The 18,405-nt window shown below is 44.5% G+C and overlaps 1 protein-coding gene across 5 annotated transcripts in view; it reads right to left on the bottom strand.

Annotated features, from left to right (window-relative positions):
* Positions 1–18,405, bottom strand: part of Ambra1 (autophagy/beclin-1 regulator 1) — a 188,977-nt gene that overhangs the window by 19,512 nt on the left and 151,060 nt on the right. For all 5 annotated transcript variants that reach the window (XM_005384021.2, XM_005384022.2, XM_005384023.2 and 2 more), the window contains 2 exons: positions 9,658–9,846; positions 8,149–8,303 (listed from right to left, as the gene is read on the bottom strand). In XM_005384021.2, coding sequence (XP_005384078.1) covers positions 8,149–8,303; positions 9,658–9,846 — 344 coding nt within the window. The remainder of the gene's footprint in view (positions 1–8,148; positions 8,304–9,657; positions 9,847–18,405) is intronic.

The raw sequence follows: 18,405 nt of genomic DNA, 5'->3' as shown, positions 1-18,405 counted from the left end.
CCTGTATTATGTTGTTCCCCTTGCAAAATAAGCTCCAAACCAACACAGATACCTTAAATTTAATTACAAAAGCCAGAGGGCAGAGAGGGAAGGAGATAAGGCAAATCAATTGGAGACCAAGAAAAGACTATTTCACATTCCTGGATGTATGTTGAAAACCTTGACTTAAATTCCATCAGGGCAACCACTTTCTGGGTTGTTAACCCCACCAATCAAGAAGCGACAAGTACTTCCTCTTATGGACCACCCTCTGATCCCCAAATCCTGCCCCTTTTACCCACAGCCAGTGTAGTTCAATGTACACAACTTGTGCGTTCTTTTAGCTCCAGGTCTGGTGGGTGCTGGAGGCAGAGACTCCGTGTAGGGCCAGTCCCTGTCTGGCTGGCACCTGCAATAGCTTAATAAGCCCTTTCACTCCATGCTTAAGAGTCTGGGCTCAGCACTGATGCTAGGGGTAAAATAAAATTTTCTTGAGTGCAAAGAATAAAACTCCATTCTACTAAGAAGAAAAAAGGGGGGAAGAAATTGTCAGAGCTGCATGAATCTGTCATGGAAAAATTTGCCTACACTGATGGCAACTTAGAGCGCAGTTCTAAGGTTATTTTTAATTTTGCGCCTTGCCTCTCCCCTTCTCTGACAACCTGCATCACAGACACCTCTGACTCTCCCGTGCCCCTCCCCCTTTCCTACAACAGCCTGAAGAAAGGAACTTTTGGAGGATAGATGCTTTGTACCACATCTCAGAAGTCAACTTCGAGATAATTGCAGCGGAAGCGGCTTTTAATCAACTGACAGGCTGCTTCAAGAAAATCAATGAGGACAGAATCTTAGGAAGGAGTAAATCATTTCTGACAACAAAGCAGACTCCTTTTTATCCCAATCTCCCCTTGAAGAAATAGTACCCTTCTAGGAGGATACAAAAATAAAATATCTTTATTTTTGGTATTTTCCTCCCCCAAGGCCAGGCGAGATTAAGAAGAGACTTAGTTTGTTTAGATTTCTGAATACTCTGGACTGAACCAGAGTTCTGGGTCACTTTTGAAAATCAAACTTTTGGAACCTGGGGCGGTGCAGATGGTGAGGGTTATTCCACAGGCTAAACACTAGGACAGTGAGGGAGAGGTCGGAGTGAAGATCAGATATGAAAGAAGAAGGCTGGCACGGCTCAGAAGAGCTTATGTATATGAAGTTAGATAAATGCCACTCAGCGAGGACGGCACTGGGCACCTGTCCTGACCCAGGGTCTAAGTATAACTGTAGTTTGTGGTAATTTGAGCACTTTGGATGCCAAATCTTTCCCATGGTTCATTTTAATGATCTTATAATAAATAATAATCAGTATCACTAGGCTCTGTGAAGATGGATATGAAATGGTATAAAAGAAAGCAAGGCAACTCATGTTTCTTCAGAGCCAGGTAACACTGAAATATTCATTAGTAGGTACCATATCGAGCACCGTCCATGCAAGAATAGCAGCAAGTTTAATACTGGGAAACGGAATTCAAGCAATCGTTTTTCAAACAAGGCATGGTGGTACACACCTATAATCTCAGCTCTCTTGGAGGCTGAAGCAGGAGAATGTCAAATTTGTGCTAAGGCTGGGCAACTTAATGAAAACTCTGTCTCAAAAGTGGGGAATGCACTAAGGATGTGGCTCTGTGCACAGGTCCCGGGTTCAATCCCCAGTGGCCCCCTTCCTCCACAGAGGGGTAAGGAGAAAGGAAAGAAAAGAAAAATACTCCTCCAGATGGAGATGGGCCTGGAAGCACAGACATCGCTGCTCACTGTTGAAGCCAAAGTACCTCCTTTAGCACACAGCAAACAGGCAGGGGAATGGGGGAGCGGGGAGAAAGGGAGAAAAAATGGGGAGAAAGGGGGGAAAAATGGGAACAAAGCTTTTGTAAATAAAGAGGGAAAAGAGGGCTGAAGAGAGGGGAGGGGAGTGGAGGGGGGGGAGAAACAAGATATACCACGTACAGGTACAAATTCCCTATGAAGAATGTCGTCACTATGTATATCTAATATGCACCAATTTAAAAACAAAAAACAGGCAGGGGTTTCCAGGCAAGAGTAGAGTAGAACCAACTGTGGGGAGGTCAGAGCACTAATCAGAACGGGCAGACAGCCTCACAGCACTGGTCCTTCAGCTTCTCAAGGTGTCACCATCAGGGTACTAGCAGATCCGGAGAAGCTCAGGCAGAGACCATCGGTTTCTGCTCTGCCTGGAAATATGTGAAAGATCTGGTTACTAGGAGCCACAGAAGTAACCAGGGAGAGTCCACTGCTGAGCAGAACTCCTCAGGCCAACAGGGAAGAAAGAGGAGGGGCAAAGGTGGAGACGGGGAGGCGCTCCTCGGAACATACTCCAAACTCTCCTTCTGGGGCACACTCAGCCCTGAAACACAGTTTGATCACAGCCACAAAGAAGCAGCTTTCAGTAATGCTGGCCCTGACACATCTGAGGTATTGCCTAAAAAACCCAATGCTGATCTACGAGAAAAAGAAGCTATGTGGCTTTCTGTCCTAGAGCACCTTCCCTCAACCAAGTCAGTCTTGTGTCCTTGCTGACCCTGTCTACAACAAAGTGACCAAAGGTCAAAGCAGATGGGCACTGGAGGGCCTGAGTTCCCAGTGCCTGCAGGGATTATGCAATGAGGACCCTTTTCAATTCCCACTAAGTTAGTTTTATTGATTGATTGATTGATTGGTCTTTTTGAGACAGGGTCTCATTGTGCAGTTCAGGCTGGCCTTGAGTTCACTTTGTAGCCCAGGCTGGTCTCGAACTCGCAGCGATCCTCCTGCCTCAGCCTCCCAAGTGCTGCGATTACAGGTGTGCGCCACCATGCCCGGGCTCCCCACTAAGCCATTTATATGCCTACAATCCCCACCTGTTACAAGGGCCCTCCTGTCCCTGGGAGAAAGAGTGCACATCTGTCAATTACTATGCTGCAAGCACCCACCCTCACCTAGCTTTCTAGCTCAACTTGCCCCTCACTGCCCACCTTAACCCCCTAACCCTGGCTGCTGGGTTTTGCCTGATCCCTAAGTCACAGAGCACTCACTGCCATGCAAACTGCAAGAACAGTTTGGTATATATGATTATTTATGGCTTCATTAGTAATTTTGTATTTTTGTTATTATGCTTTCACTTGGTTACAATCAAAGTTGTTAAAATGTGCAAGTTGCCACTATTTTAGAAAATTAATTGCAGTTTTCTGTTACAATATTATGCCTTGTTCCAATTAGGAAATGAAAGCCAAGAGGGAACACAGGCAGTTTAGTGCTTTGAGAATTTAGCAAAACTTCAGCTCAACAGTCTTTAAAAGCCTAAATTGGGGGCTGGGATTTAGCTCAGCGGCACAGCACCTGCCTGGCATGCGTGAGGTTGTGAGTTCGATTCCTGGCACCAGAAAAAAAACAAAAAACAAACAAACAAAAAATAAAAGCCTAACTTAAAAACAAAACAGAAATTAACAAAAAGCCCTACCAGGATCAAGTGAGGGAGTCAAACCGAAGAGAGAGGGCTCTGAGTCACAGAGCTGACATGCCCAGCCTGGAGGAATTGCTAATGGACAGAGGGAAGGAGAGAGAAAATATGTGCCTAGGTTGGTTTTTTTCCGCTTTGCCAAATATTAAAATCAGGAAGACCAGGGCTGGCTCAGTAAACAGAGAAGGGAAAAGCCAAAATGGACCCCAGGTTTTAGAAATGAAGACAAAAAATTAAGACATCTCAACATCGAGAGAAAAAGGCAAGGGAGAAACCTAAAGAAAAGCTGAGAAAAGCCGAGAGGTGCTGGGTGTGGTGCTGTATGCCTATAATCCTACCACTTGGGAGGCTGAGGCAGGAGGACCGCTGTGAGTTTGAGGCCAGCCTGGGCTATATAGTCCAAGCCCAGCCTGCACTACATAGCAAGACCCTGTCTCAAAAAACCAAAAGCAAAACAGAACAAAACAAAACAAAAAAGTAGAAAAAAGAAAAGATGAGAGGTGAGAGGCACAGGCAACAAAGAGGCTATGTTTGATGGGAAACTGAACACAAGCACCACCATGTCTTCTATAAACTCAGCAACGGCTCAAAGCACCAAGTGTCTGAAACCACAAAGGTGAGTATACCTGGGACTGCATCTGCCTTGCTGACAAGGCTGAGGACAGAAACCTAAAATGAAGGAGAACAGAAACTGAGCACAGCAGTCCTGAAACTCAACATGTGCCAAATCACCTGGGAAGGCTGTCTGAAAAATACAGAGACTCTTCTGTCTGACTGAGGTATGAAATGGATCTGTATTCTAATAAGAACCCCAATGGCTCTAATGCTGGTTGCCTAAGGACCCTGGTGTGAGGAGATCCAAAAAACTGCTTAAAGTAAATGTGCCAAGGCTATTAGCAATTAGTAATTCATTTTCAGAAGCATTTTCATATGGGATTGTGTAAAAGATCATCTCTTGGGGGAAGATGTCACTTAGTGGCAATTAAAATAAATCGGTCCTCCGCGGATACTCTCCTGAGAATGTCTGTGAGCTCAACAAGTTCACCTCTCTGACCATAACCCCAGTGACTCCCAAATGGCAACACCAAAGACAAGGGGAACGCAGGATAGAGAACCTGTAAGACAAGCCCCACCCACCGTCATCTCTAAGTATTTCTTCCAGGCTGGAGCCATCACCCCCTACCTGCATTCAGGGAGCAGCTCTGTGGTCCCAGGTTATCGCCCAAAACTCCCATTTGTTTGTTTTGTTTCTTTCTTTTTCTTTTTTTTTTTTTTTTTTTTTTTTTTTTTTTGAGACAGGGTTTCACTATGCAGTTCAGGTTGACCTTGAGCTCACTTTGTAGCCCATGTTGGTCTCAAACTCGTAACGATCCTCCTGCTTCAGCCTCCCGAGTACTGGGATTACAGGCATGTGCCACTATGCCCAGTTCCTGTTTTGTTTCTTTGCTGGCCTTGAACTTACGATGATGCTCCTGCCTCTGCCTCCCGAATGCTGGGGTTACAGCCGTGCACCACTACACCTGGCAAAAACTCCTGGTTTGACTTAACTGGATGTACAACACAGCTATCCAAAAAAGCTGCTCCCTTGCCCTCTACTGAAGAGGATTCAGGGACATCCGCGAAGTGCTCTGGTGCCTTTAGGCATAAGGGGTAACTAAGACCTGGAAAACCAGACTTGTGCAGCATGGGGGCTTAGGTCAAACTGCGGGCCCAGTGCTAGGCTGGGCAAAACTTGGTTGAGATGCCTTGATCCTGTCTCTTAGGGGCGAATACTTTCAAGCAGAACATTCTAGTTACTTTGGTTCCCTCACCTTATGGCAGATGGTCCCCACAGGGAGGCAAAAAGCCTCCTCTGGAGGGAGGCCTAGGAAACCGCTCTTTTCAGGCAGCACACAGCTGGCCAGCTGCCCTGAGCCCCTAGTGGGACAGCAGTGGTCTAACTGGATCGCTATATCTCCTTGGCAGCTCTCCAACTACATGCCCTCAGCTGACAACACAGCCGGCCACCAGCCGGCCACCACCATGGCTTCTGCCTCGGAGCTGCCTTCTCTTAGCCAGATTATTTCTGGCTCTTTCTGGAAAGGAGGAACCTTGCTGGATGGAGGGCTGGCAGGCTGTGCCCAGAAAAAGCTGAAGATGTCTATTAGTGATACTGAAACCACATCCACAAGCAATTAGGTGGAAGGGTTAGAAGAGCAGCTATAGGAACCAGGATTCTAAGTAATGAAAGGCAGCACCAGGTGCTTTACCACCCAAGTCTGCTTAAGGTAAGTCCAAGAACACTTAAACTAAAACTGAACTTCCACATTCAAATATCTAAACAAGAAAACAAGCTTGATGACGTCCACGGTATCCTCCCCTTCACCCAGTGTCAAAAATGTTGAGTCACAGGGAATTCAAGAACAGAACTTCCCTGTCACTACAGCGTCAAGAGCAGAGAATGCCCTGCTTCTGCCCCTTTCAGAGGTGGCAGGGATGTAGTGTCTGTTACCTGTCACTGGTTCTGCAAGTACCACCTAGAAATGATGAGGGTGCTGCCTTTCTTTAGATTCTCTTCTATTTGTTCAGCTACTACTAAATATCAGGTTCCCTAGGAGGTACTTAGGCTTCTAAAGAGAAAACAGACAAGGTCTTGGTTCTCAAGGAGCCAAACCCAAGAGAAAGAAGCACATGGAAGGGAGCCACTGTAGTTTGGTGTGATGGTATTACCATGCGAGTGTGTACAAAGGACAGTGGTGGCACAGCTCTATCAAGGAAGGTGCCACAGAAAAGGAGGAGCCTGTAGGCAGCTAGTGATATAGAAGAGGAAGACTGTCTTGGTTACTTTTCTCTCGTTGCTGAGACAAAATACCCAGCGCCCAAAATGAAGGAAGGAAAGGTTTATTTAGCTTACAGTTTGTGGAGGTTTCAGTCCATACTTGGCTGGCTCCGAGGCAGAAGGTAGCAAACCAACAAGAGCAAAGCGGGGAATGGCAGCCGAACAGCAAACAGCCAGAGCAAACTGGAGGAATGGCGGCAAGCAGCCTCTTTCCCTCCCTTACATCATAAACAGGCTACCCCCACCTAAGGGGCATGTAGCTCTCACATAATCTCCGTGCCCTCCTCTTCCACAGGCTGAGGATGTATACAAAGTAAGCACTCTGGCTTCCTGCTGAGTCACTTAGCCAAACCTCTAGACTCCCCAGGTTGACACAATGTACCAACCATAACAAGGACATTCCAGGTTAAGGTGGAATAATCCAGGTGAATGTGCCCTGGAAGCCAAGTGCCTTATCAAATTAAAGGAGTTTGGAAAGTGGGTTAGCAGAGTCCACTAGAGAATTCTACAAGGAGATAGGAGGGAGACACAGCTGGAGCAGCAAGGGCCACAGCAGGCCACTCACCTGCCACTGTTTTGTACATACTGCATTCTGTCTCTAGTTTTCTCTTTAGAATAAATGATTCCCATTCCAGACATTCACCGAGCATCCACATGCGCAGCACTAGATGAGGGACCTAGGGGGTCTGCCCCTAAGGAGCTGACACTGCGCCCAATGCAGTAGATTAAACATACACAGCTAAAGAAAACAAAAAATACCACCAAGTACATCAAACTATAAATGGCACAGACAGCACAGACTATTGAGGGAATTGTTCACAGCTTTTTAGACTAAAACAGAGCTTAAATACCACCTAATTAGAGAATGGTTCAAATGCTTGATTCCCCTTGACAAACCTTGGCCAAATAAGGCCCTTGGGATGCAGGGAGCTCAGTCAGGTACACAAGCCTGGCTAAGTCCCAAAGGCTGTGAAGCACACAATGCCCAGAACACATTTAAGGCAATGTAAGAGAGGTACATACGACCTAGACAGGAGAGAGTCCTGAATAGGACCTTTTTGCCACTAATGAAATGCACAGAACAAAAAGGAGGTCGGTAGCTGCCTAAATTCATCCTCCATCATGACTATGACACCATGGTACACCATCCTTTTTTCAAAACAGGTCTCACTGTGTAGCCCAGGCTGGCCTTGAACTCATGATACTCTGGCTTTAGCCTCCCAAGTGCTGGGACAGCCATCACTTTTTATAGTTTGTGTCTTCAAACAAAAATAAACGAACTCCATAAATATTTCATTATAGCTGGGTGTGGTAGTGCACACCTATAATCCTAGCACTCAGGAGGCTGAGGTAGGAGAATCGCTATGAGTTTGAGGCCAGCCCGGACTACATAGTGAGACCCTGTCTCAAAAAAACCAAGAGGTTGGAGGAGGAGGATGACTGCAAGTTCAAGGCCAGCCTGGGCTAGTGAGTCCAAAGCCAGTCTGAACTACATAGTGAAACCCTGCCTCAAAAAACAAAAACAAACAAAAAATTCATTGGGTCCTTTACAGATCTCTGGACTACAATGTCATGTTAAGGTAATGAAGTATTAGTTAATTACCTGAAGATACTCTCAGGCCTCTGGGGAACCCAGCTCATAAATGAGGGTGAGAGAAAGCCCATCTTTCAATAGTCCAGAGCTTTCAAAAGTAAGGTCAAGCATGGGCTGGACTCGGGCCCTTCCTTTGACCTGATGGCTATGACTGCTCTGGCCCTGGTTAGAGGTCGTACCTTGTCTTTCACTACTCTGCTAATAAGCCCAGGACAGTTGCATCCAGGAGGCAGAAGTGATGGCACTCACCCTCATGGAGGTCTCGCCACCGTGGGCCTGCTGCAGCCTGAAGACCTGGGCCACCATGTGCTCCGTGGAGGGGTGCAGCAGGATCCTGCGTGAGGCCAAGCCCACCATCACATATCGGCCCATGGGGGACAGGCTCACCGAAATGGCATTGGGACCTAAGGATCAACGGAACAGAGAAATATTTCCCAGAGCTCTTTCCATTCCAAGGAAACTACTTTTACTTTTAGCCTTTCCTCCTTTCTCTAATCTTCACATTCATTTGAAGCCTAGAGTTACCTCACAGGACTACAGTGAGTAGGAAAATAAGAAGGCACATATCCACTGAGGACAGTGTTTAACATACCGAAAATGCTTAATAAATGCTAATCATGACTATGCTGTAAGTACATTTTTAAAAAAATTGTTCCACAATAAATACTATTTAGAAATTTTTTAGCTAATAAATGCTAATCGTGACTATGCTGTAAGTACATTTTAAAAAAACTGGTACCACAATAAATACTATTTAGAAATTTTTTCACTTAATATATTATGAACATTAAACATTTTTCTAAAAAAATTGTTTTTTCTAAAGAGGTTTGTTTTGTTTTGTTACTCCTTTCTGATGTTTTAAGACACGCTCTTGCTGTGTAGTTATGCTATGTAGTGGAACTTATGAGTCCAGGCTGTCCCCCAGCCTCAAACTCATGATCCTCCTTGCCTCAGCTTCCTGAGAGCTTAGATTATAGGCATGTACCACCAGGCCCTGGCTCCTAGAAGAGCAGTTTTTTTGCTTTTGTTGTTTTTGGTACCTGAAATCAAACTCATGACTTCATGCTTGCCAGGCAGGCACTGTGCCACTGAGCTATATCCCCGGCCCTAGAAAAGCAATTTTTAAGGTCAACTGCACTCTACCCTATCATTGCACCACTATGTATGTATGCAAGCCTTAAAACAAACAAACAAACAAAAACCCTTAAGGCAATAATTTGACATTTTTGGTATGATAAGTAACACTGTTGTGAACATCCTTGTATATAAATCTTTGGATAGGCTTCTAATTATTTCCTTACAAGTGAGACTTCTGGATCAAAGAACACATATTATTTTGGGGTTTTTTCCTTTTCTTCTGTGGCAGTGGGGATAGAACCCAGGGACTCATTTATCCTAGCCAAGTGCCCTACCAGTGAACCATAAACCCAGCCGTTGGGGGGCTTTTAATGCACAATGCCAAATATACAATGTAATCAGTTCCCTACTTGGTGACCAAAAATTTCCCTCCTATTCCTGACCACCATGGCAGGAGCACACTGGTGATGGTTCTGCAGCAGGGAGGACTCCTGCTCTGAAAGCATGCTGTAGTGCTACTGGCCAGGACTCAAGCAGAGTGATGTCTCTTTGGCCTATGCCCCGATGAAGGCAGAAGTAGTGTGTGCCCATCACTCTGGCCCACGCTGTGCCTCACCTAGGAATGCCCATGCCAAGGCACCAACGTCCCTCTGTCACTAGGCTGGGCTTCCTATCCCTTACCAAATCGTTTGGTGTAGAGCATTTCACCCAGGTTATGGGGGGCGAGGGAGTACACGGCCAGGATGCCTTCATCAGGAAAGCCCCTCTGGCTGCTAGGGATGAAGGCTGCCAGGAGCTGGCCATCTGCAGAGATGTCACAGCTGGCATCATTGTAGATCTTGCAGTTCTGTACCAGCACATTCACGGACGCTGCATTGGACAAAGAGAGAAAAGGTAAGACAGTCTAGAGTCAATAACTAAAAATTCTGACAGCAAGAAATGCTGGGACCTTCCTAACGACCTATAACCTCTCTAGAAATGCTACAGGACACCTTGTCATTCAAACTACAATGCCAGGGAATAGAAATAGCAAGGGCAGGAAAAACATCTACTCTACCCTGTTAGTAGAAACTGTAAGATGGGCCACACCACCACCACTGCAGCCACCTGCTGAGTCACAGTTCACACTCAGGAAACACCATTTGAGAGATAAGGAAAAAGTTGCTGAAAATTTTCCTGGAGAGCCACTCAACAGCTGTTACTGTCCAAAAGATTGAAAGAAAGATGAATGCAAACACAAATTTACTGGTTCCAAGAACAAAGGGATATAGAGAGAGGTTTCCTGGGACAGGAATGTTACTCAACTCTTGTGATGTGATCTCAGAACAAAGTGTACAGATTTGAGTCTTGCTCTGTCTTTGTTAACACTAATCCCCATCTTTAGAAAGAGAGGATAGAGAGAAAGCCCATCTCTGGCTGCAGGGCTGGGGTCTTTTCATTTTGCACCATGCTCTGTGCCTTCTCTATCTCATGAAACAGTGCTGATGGGAGGCTCTCACTCTGCTCTTAAAGGTTACTGGGAATAAAGCACAGAGACAGCAGAAGGTCAGCCTGCTGAGGGAGTAGGATGGGAGTGAGAAAAATCCGCTCCACAAGAGACTGAGAACATGCTACCCAGCACTGGGACTGCACTTGCTTGCCTGGCTTTGGTTTTCATCCGAACCCAGGTATATCCCGCTATATAACTCCCTGTCAGAGAAACTAGCTCATTACTGATGTGAAGCAGAATAACAGAGCCCACACCATAGGCACAAGGAGAAGACCAGAAGACCATGCACATTCAGGGGGACCAAGCTCCTCTGGGGCTTTGTCTCACTTATGTCTACAACATACAAAGTGATTTTTTTTTTTTTTTGAGACAGTGTAGTTCAGACTAGCCTTGAACTTACTGTAGCCTAGGCTGGCCCAGAACTTGCAATCCTGTTCCTCAGCCTCCAAGTAGCAGGGATCACAGGTGTGCACCCCTACACCTAGCTCTTTTTCTTATTTGAAGATGTTCACTGTCAGGGCATAACAGCAAACAATAAAGCAAGTCCCACTGCCCCACCAGATTCCGGGGCACCTACTCTAGAACACTAGCGAGCCAAAGACATGACTGGGAAGTCAAGGGCAAGTTTCCCTAAGAAACCAGAAGGAAAACAAAACAACAATGCTTTTCCAGGTTTTATAGTGTCAGGGCCTCAGGGTGATTTGTAAAACTCTGTATTTATTCCTTTCCCTGTGTGCTGCTAACAAAGCTACAGAGATGACAGAATAGATCAAAAAAAAGACAACAGAACACATTGATCGGGCTGTTGTGCCAACTCTTGGGGGCTGACAGCTACAGCACCATCACACATAAAACTGAGAAGGGACCACAAGGATGGTACTGTTTGCTAACTAATAAAATAATGACATCCAAATACTTGTTGCTATCACCATTAGGCCTCTGTACGGCTCTACTCCCAACCCGCCATCTGCTCTAGCCTGTATGGTTAGATTTATGTAGTTAGTACTGGGACCGTCTGCTCCTGACACAGGGTCCCAAGCCTGTTGCCAAAAATATGACAATCTCCTCCTCCTCCTAGGGATCAACATGATTCCAGCTGGGGACACAAAACTAAAGGAACTGTAGGAAGCTTCAGAAGTGAGTCCATCTTGGTTTTCTCTTGTTTGTTTTTTGAGACAGGATCTCACTATGCCGTTCAGGCTAACCTTGAATTCACTTGGTAGCTGAGGCTGACCTTGAATTCACTGTGATCCTATTACCTCAGCCTCCTGAGTGCTGAGATTATAGGTATGCACCAACATGCCCAGCTCATCTTGATTTTCTAACTTTGAGATTGGCACAACCTCAGAAAGACAAAAACAAACTAACAGCCAGGTGGGGTGGAGCATACCTGTAACCCCAGTTACTCAGGAGGCTGAGAGAGGAAGACTGCCAGGTCAGCAAAGACAGCTGTGTGAGACCTTGTCTCAATATGAAAAGGAGGAGGTAGTTTAGCTCAGTGGCATAGCATTTGCCCAAGATGCATAAGGCCGTGGGTTCAAGCCTCAGAACCACAATAAGGAAAAATAAGTTTTAAAAAATAAAAGAAATAAGTTAGTTAACAATTTAGACTGTAGGGCCAGGGATACAGCTCAGTGGCATAAGGGAATGCCTGGCAAGTGCAAGGTCCTGAGTTCAATTCCTGGTACCAAAAAAAAAAAAAAAAATTTAGGCTGTAACCACCAAAAGTAAGGAAAGAAAAGTAATAAAAAATTTTAAGTAGGACATGAAAATAAATAGGCAAAGAGGATGGGACTCTATGGACTTTAAGACCATTTTACCTACACTTAACTTCTCAAAAATGCGTGGTAAGTATCTTTGGCTCTTGCATGCTGCTATTACATAGATCTTATTCATGTGTATTAACATGTATTTTGGTCAAACATAGACTTACTACTAACATAAAAAAGTAGCGAACTGCTTAATGGCACAAAAAGTGGGCAAGAAAGTGCAAGTATTTCCTTCATTTGTAATGCTTAGCTCAAAGCCCCTAAAAAAAAAATCAGGCAGACAGACAAAAAGCACTTTGACAGCCTTGACTCCAGGTTGATGCACTTGTGTATGATGAAGACTTCAAGGCAATGGCCATGTCCCAAACTTTGTCCCCTCCTCCACTTCTACCCAGTGTCACAACGGCCCCTGGTTCCTGGACTGAGCTCAGAGAGACAAGCAAATGGCAACTGAAAGCAGCACACTCAGCTTTAGAACTCTGCAGCTAGTGATCTAGGGCTGTGCTTCTACTCTAAGCAAGAGGAGGCAGTAGGCGCACAGCAATCCGGCACCACCATGACAATGGGCACTGGATGGTGTGCTATAATTTCATTTTTATTTCAGAGCTCCAATGGGCAGCTTATACTTGGTGCTCGTCTATTAATTTCCCACATAGAAATGGAAATGGTCAGTTATAATGGTGAGTGATCACTGCTTCATCCACTAATGCAGGTTCTTCTCTTAAGGCTGAGGTTTTGATGAGTTAATTCATATAGCCAGAGAATTCTTGACCTCTATTACTTGCTTTATTGGGTCATAGGAAAACAATATACCGATGATGTTATGGTTTGTATCTAAATATACTCCCAAAGCCTCATGGGGTCACAGATGGGACTTTCAGAGGAGGCTGAATCTAGACTGTATGATAACTAAATCAGTCCACTGATTGGTTTGGCATCACCCTAATCCCAGTAGTCTAGACAGAGTATAAAAGAGGCAGAAAAAAGCTAGGAAGGTCCCCCTTCCTTGCTTGCTTTTGTTATCTTCTGCTTGCCATGAACTGGTCCTCCTCCGTGATGCCTGTCTGCCAAGCCACCCTGCCTTGGAACCAGCTGAAGATGGACTGAAACCTTTACAAACTGTGAGCCAAAATAAACCTTTTCCCCTTTAACTTTGGGTGTTGGGTATTTTGTCTCAACAATGAGAGAACAGTAACTAAGACAGATGACAAAGGACAATTTATCCTTTTGGATGCAGCAATAATGTAAGCAGGAAGAGAGGAAAAAAGTGAAGTGAAATACAGCCTGAGACCCTGGTCCTCCTGCTCGGCACCTTGCCTCCCAAGGCAGTTCAAACTGCAGCAAGCCTGAGAGCAACCTGGTGGGCTCATCCAAACACACAATGCTGAAGTGGGACCTGGGGCTCTGCATTCCCAGAAAGTTTCAGGTGTAGTTCATGTGAACAGTCTGAAGAATTCAACAACTGTCTTCCATTTAGAGGCAGAACATACAGTGGCTGATGCAGGAGGGCTGCAAGTTTGAGGTCAGCCTGAGCAACTTAGCAAGACCCTGTTTCAAAATAGAAAATGTGCTGGGGGTGCAGTTTACTGGAAGTGTGCCCCTTGCTTAGATTCCCAGTACCACAAAAACACATTGGAATAGACAATGGGGAAGTTAGCTGGGCAGCTAATAATGGAAATAAAGGCTGAGAAAGAAAAGATTTTTCAAATCAAAATTGCTTAAGAGCTTCAGGGGCAGCAGGGACACAAAAAAACTATGCTGGAGACAGCAGGAAGCCATGTTCCAGACTTTGCAATGTAATCTCCTCCCAATTAGGCATGATTTCCAAGGGAAAATGCCCTAGCAGGGATTGGGAGGGGCCAGAAATACTGACTCCTGGAGAAGCAGAGCTCTGCCTTCCTATCAGTGCCGTAAATTAAAAACAAACACCTTGGATGGAGATCGATGGGTAGCCTGTAGCTGGCTGGCCGGATGAGGTCATCGGAGCAATCAGCAGTGCAGTGCTTTTGCAAATGCATTAGATGCAATTTGGAAAACCCAAGAGGGTTTAAATCAGCAGGAAAATTTCCTCTTGGCTATCTCTGAGTTCCTCCCATTCCAGCAGAAGACCAGAGCACCCAGATGATACAATGAGCACCATGTGAAGGCAGCCGTCGCTGTGTCCCCTGTGGTGTCTGCTGCACACCACTCACATGCTACATACACCCGTGTGTGTGTGTGTGTGTGTGTGTGTGTGTGTGTGTGTGTGTTATTGGGAACTGAACTGAGGGCCTACACATCCCCATCCCCACTCCTTTTTACTTTGAAATTTTGAGACTGGGTCTTGCTAAGCTATCCTGGCTGGCCTTGAACTTGTGATCCTCTTGCCTTAGCCTTCTGAGTAGCAGGTTTTACAGGTGTGTACTACGGGGCTGCCCACTGTCCACTGGTTCCCGTAAGACTTTTTCTGCCAGGAAACCCTAGTAACTAAAGCCATTCACCCAGTAAGAGTTTACTGTTAAAAATCACAGTGAGGGCCAGGAATGTAGCTCAGCAGCACCTGCCTGACAAGCACAAGGTCCTGAGTTCGATTGCTGGTACCCACCCCACCCCCCCCGCAAAAAAAAAATCACAGTGAATCTAATAAGGTAATTTTTTTCATGAAAGCAGTTTCAAAATTATGTACACATGAAGTTATAGTCACAAATGTCTAAACTCTCTGCAGATAGTATTCATTAACCTTAATTCCAAGTAAGAGGAACAAAAGTTTTCAGCCTTACTCCAGAAAAGGGTTAAGTTCAATTCAGAGGTATAAGATGATCGGCAGCTTGGTGGTCACTGAACCTATGAGTAAGCTCAGGGTCCATGACTCCCAGGCACCAGCTGTCCAAAGTCAAAGGTTCCCTGCATTAGGAAGCAGGGGACTTTGAGAACCAAATCCTAGACAAGACAGATTCCCAAATGACTCTACTGATTGCTGAATCCATTAAAAGTAAAGTCAGGAGGCTGAGGCGGGAGGATTGCTTTGAGTTCAAGGCCAGCCTGGGCTACAAAGTGTGGATTCAATCCTTAACACTAACCAAACAACGGAGGGCTATTCCTACCAGATTTAAAAACACACAGCCTCAAGATGAAATTCACGCTAGGCGTGGTGGCATCCAGGAAGGTAAGGCGGAAGGATCACAAGTTTAATGCCAGCCTAGGCAAAGCCAGTGAGACCTTGTCTCTAGAAAGAACATCTGAGGGGCTGGGGATTTAGCTCAGCGGCAAAGCGCCTGCCTGGCAAGCGCAAGGTCGTGAGTTCAGTTCCCGGTACCGGAGAAAAACCAAAAAATAGAAAGAACATCTGTAGGAAAGGTCTCGGGGTGTAAGTCAGTGGTGAAGTGCTTGCCCAGCATACATGAGCTTCTGGGCTCGTTTCTCTCACTGCAGGGAGGGGGAGGGAGAAGGGAGTGGAAGAGAGGAAGAGAGGGAGGAAGGAAAGAAAGAACGGAGGGAAGGAGGGAGGAAGGAAGAAGAAACAAACTCATGTGGACTTGTCATGTGAATAATCAGACAGATGAAAGCAACATAACAGTCCAGAAATATATCTAATGTATACAGGAAATTGAAAGTATGATGAAAATGACAACCCAAATTGGAGACGACAAATGAAATGGACAAATGCAGAGCCATATGGGGGCAAAGTCAAATTACATTTATTTTGGACCATGTTTCCCAGTGAACCAAGAATTTAAATATTAAAAAAATGTACTAAATGATTTTGTTGATGATGTCACAAAACCTAGGAACTATAAAAGGAGAGTTGTATAATTTTGACTTTAAGTTCTATGATGCAAATAATATTCAGCAAAGTCAAAAGACAAATGACAAGTAAAATCTGTTCTTATAAGTTAATTTTCCTGTTTAGAAAGAGGTGGTATAGAAATGCTAAGGAAAAGATCAGTAATGCAACAGAAAAGGAGATCAGGTCAGGACAAAGCAATCCAAAGGGTTAAGCATGTCAAAAGGCACATAACCTCATTTGGAACATGAGAAACACAAATTTATGATGCTCACATACTACTTTTTATCTATAAAATTTGCAAATATCTAAAAATTCGATAGCACATTTTATCAGGAAGAACTCATAGAATCAAGTACTCTCCTGTTCTGCAGGTGGAATATAAATTGACAAAGCAAAAGATTGAAAACAACTTAAAAATCCTTCAGTAAGAGTCAGACATAATAGTTCACACCTGTAATCCCAGCACTAGGTAGGCTGAGGCAGGAGGATCGCTGTAAATTTGAGGCCAGCCAGGGCTACATGGTGAGTTCAAGGCCAGACTGAGACCCTGTCTCAAAAAAGAACATGCATAATGTGCTGTCACTTGCATTAAAAATATATAGAAAGCATTACTTTGCATTTGCTTATATATACACTAATAATCTTGAAAAGGTACACAAGAAACGACAAGTGGCTGTCTACTGTGAGTCATGGTGAGCAGCAAAGAGCATGTTTTCAGGCTGCTTACTGTATAGACTGTTATTAGGATTTCTGAACAACGAATATATTGTCTAATTCAGATTATAATAAGAGAAACAAAGTAACAAATTAAAGAAACAAAATAAGCATAAGCAAATTATAGCCTATAGGATCTGGGCCAGAAACTCAGTAATGAGCAAGCAAACCTGGCTTTTCAATAAAGGAAAACCCACTGTCATGGATTCCCAGGAAAAAGCAAATTCTTGGCATGTGGCTTATAAACACTGAGAAAGAAATGATGGCTTCTACTGAGGCTTCACTAAAAATAGGTCAGGAAAAGTTAACCTCACTCTCCTTGGCTGATGAAGATACTGAGACAAGCATATTGGTAAAGGCCACAGACAGAGAAAACTTAATTATTTTAAGACCTCTGACAAACTCTTATAATACTCTATATATGAGAAAGAAATTGCGGGCTTCAGATGCAAGCAATCAAATCTAGGCTGGTTTTTTTTTTTTTTTAATTTTTCTCCGGTACCGGGAACCGAACTCATGGCCTTGCGCATGCCAGGCAGGCGCTTTTGCCGCTGAGCTAAATCCCCAGCCCCAAATCTAGGCTGTTAATTCAGGAACCCAAATCAACACAGATGAGGACCACACTAACAAGCTATATGGTTTAGTGCAATGTCCTGGTTAATTACCATTTTAGCTAACACTCTGAAGGAAGACAGAGAAAGGATGTTTGTCAAACTAGCAGATGATGAAAGACTGGGAGAAAAGAACTAATCAAAGTTCAAAAAGATGTTGAGGGGTGGGAACTAGGGATTGCAAAGACACCAAAAATTTAATAGAAGCAAATACAAATCTGCTTTAGTTTTTAAAATATTCAAAGCACACAAGTACAAAATGGTTGAGTTCTGTCTTAGTAATAATTATCAAATAATTTTAGGTGAATATAAAATCAATAGTGACTTTAGAACAGGTGTTCAAAGTACCATTATACTATGTATTACACAGCTCATGGCAAGAGTTTCCTGGTTTTCTGTGCCTCCTCCCCTCTGACTTGAAGTTGAAAGCAAAGGTGAGCAGAACTATCAAGAATTTGGAAGCCACATGAGAAAAAGGGATATGAGACAGCTTTGTCCAAAAATGAAGATTTAAAGGGAAAGAAAGCTGAGCGCAGTGGTACATGCCTATAATGCCAGCACTCAGGATGCTGGGGCAGGAGGATCACCATGAGTTCAAGGCCAGCCTAAACTTCACAGCAAGATCCTGTCTCAAAAAAGGGAAAAGGTGCCAGGAGTGGTGGTGCACACCTGAAATCCTGGCACTCGGGAGGCTGAAGCAGGAGGATTGTTGAAAATTCAAGACCAGCCTGGGCTACAAAGTGAGCTCAAGGCCAGCCTGAACTGTATAGCGAGACCCTGCCTCCAAAAAAAAAAAAGCGGGGCGGGGGGAGGCATTATCTTCCAATAGTTGGAAGACTATTAGAAGAGGTACCATTAGGCCTACTCTATGGAGACTCAAGGATAGATCTAGGACTAGTAGGAGGAAATGACATAGAAAATGTTGGCTCAGTAGAAAACAGAACATTTTAATAGAAATTTAGCAGTAAAAGAATTAAGATGTGTATGTACATGTACCAACTCCCCCAGCTGAATGTAATTCAGTACAGTCAACATGTACTAAAAAAATTTAAAAAGAAGTAATTTAGCAGTGATGGTTGG

This window comes from Chinchilla lanigera, unplaced genomic scaffold (genome assembly GCF_000276665.1).
Source record: "Chinchilla lanigera isolate Chin_1 unplaced genomic scaffold, ChiLan1.0 scaffold00021, whole genome shotgun sequence".
Lineage (NCBI taxonomy): Eukaryota > Metazoa > Chordata > Mammalia > Rodentia > Chinchillidae > Chinchilla > Chinchilla lanigera.
The sequence above is the reverse complement of the archived record's forward strand: the minus strand, read 5'-3'. Positions and strand labels throughout refer to the sequence as shown.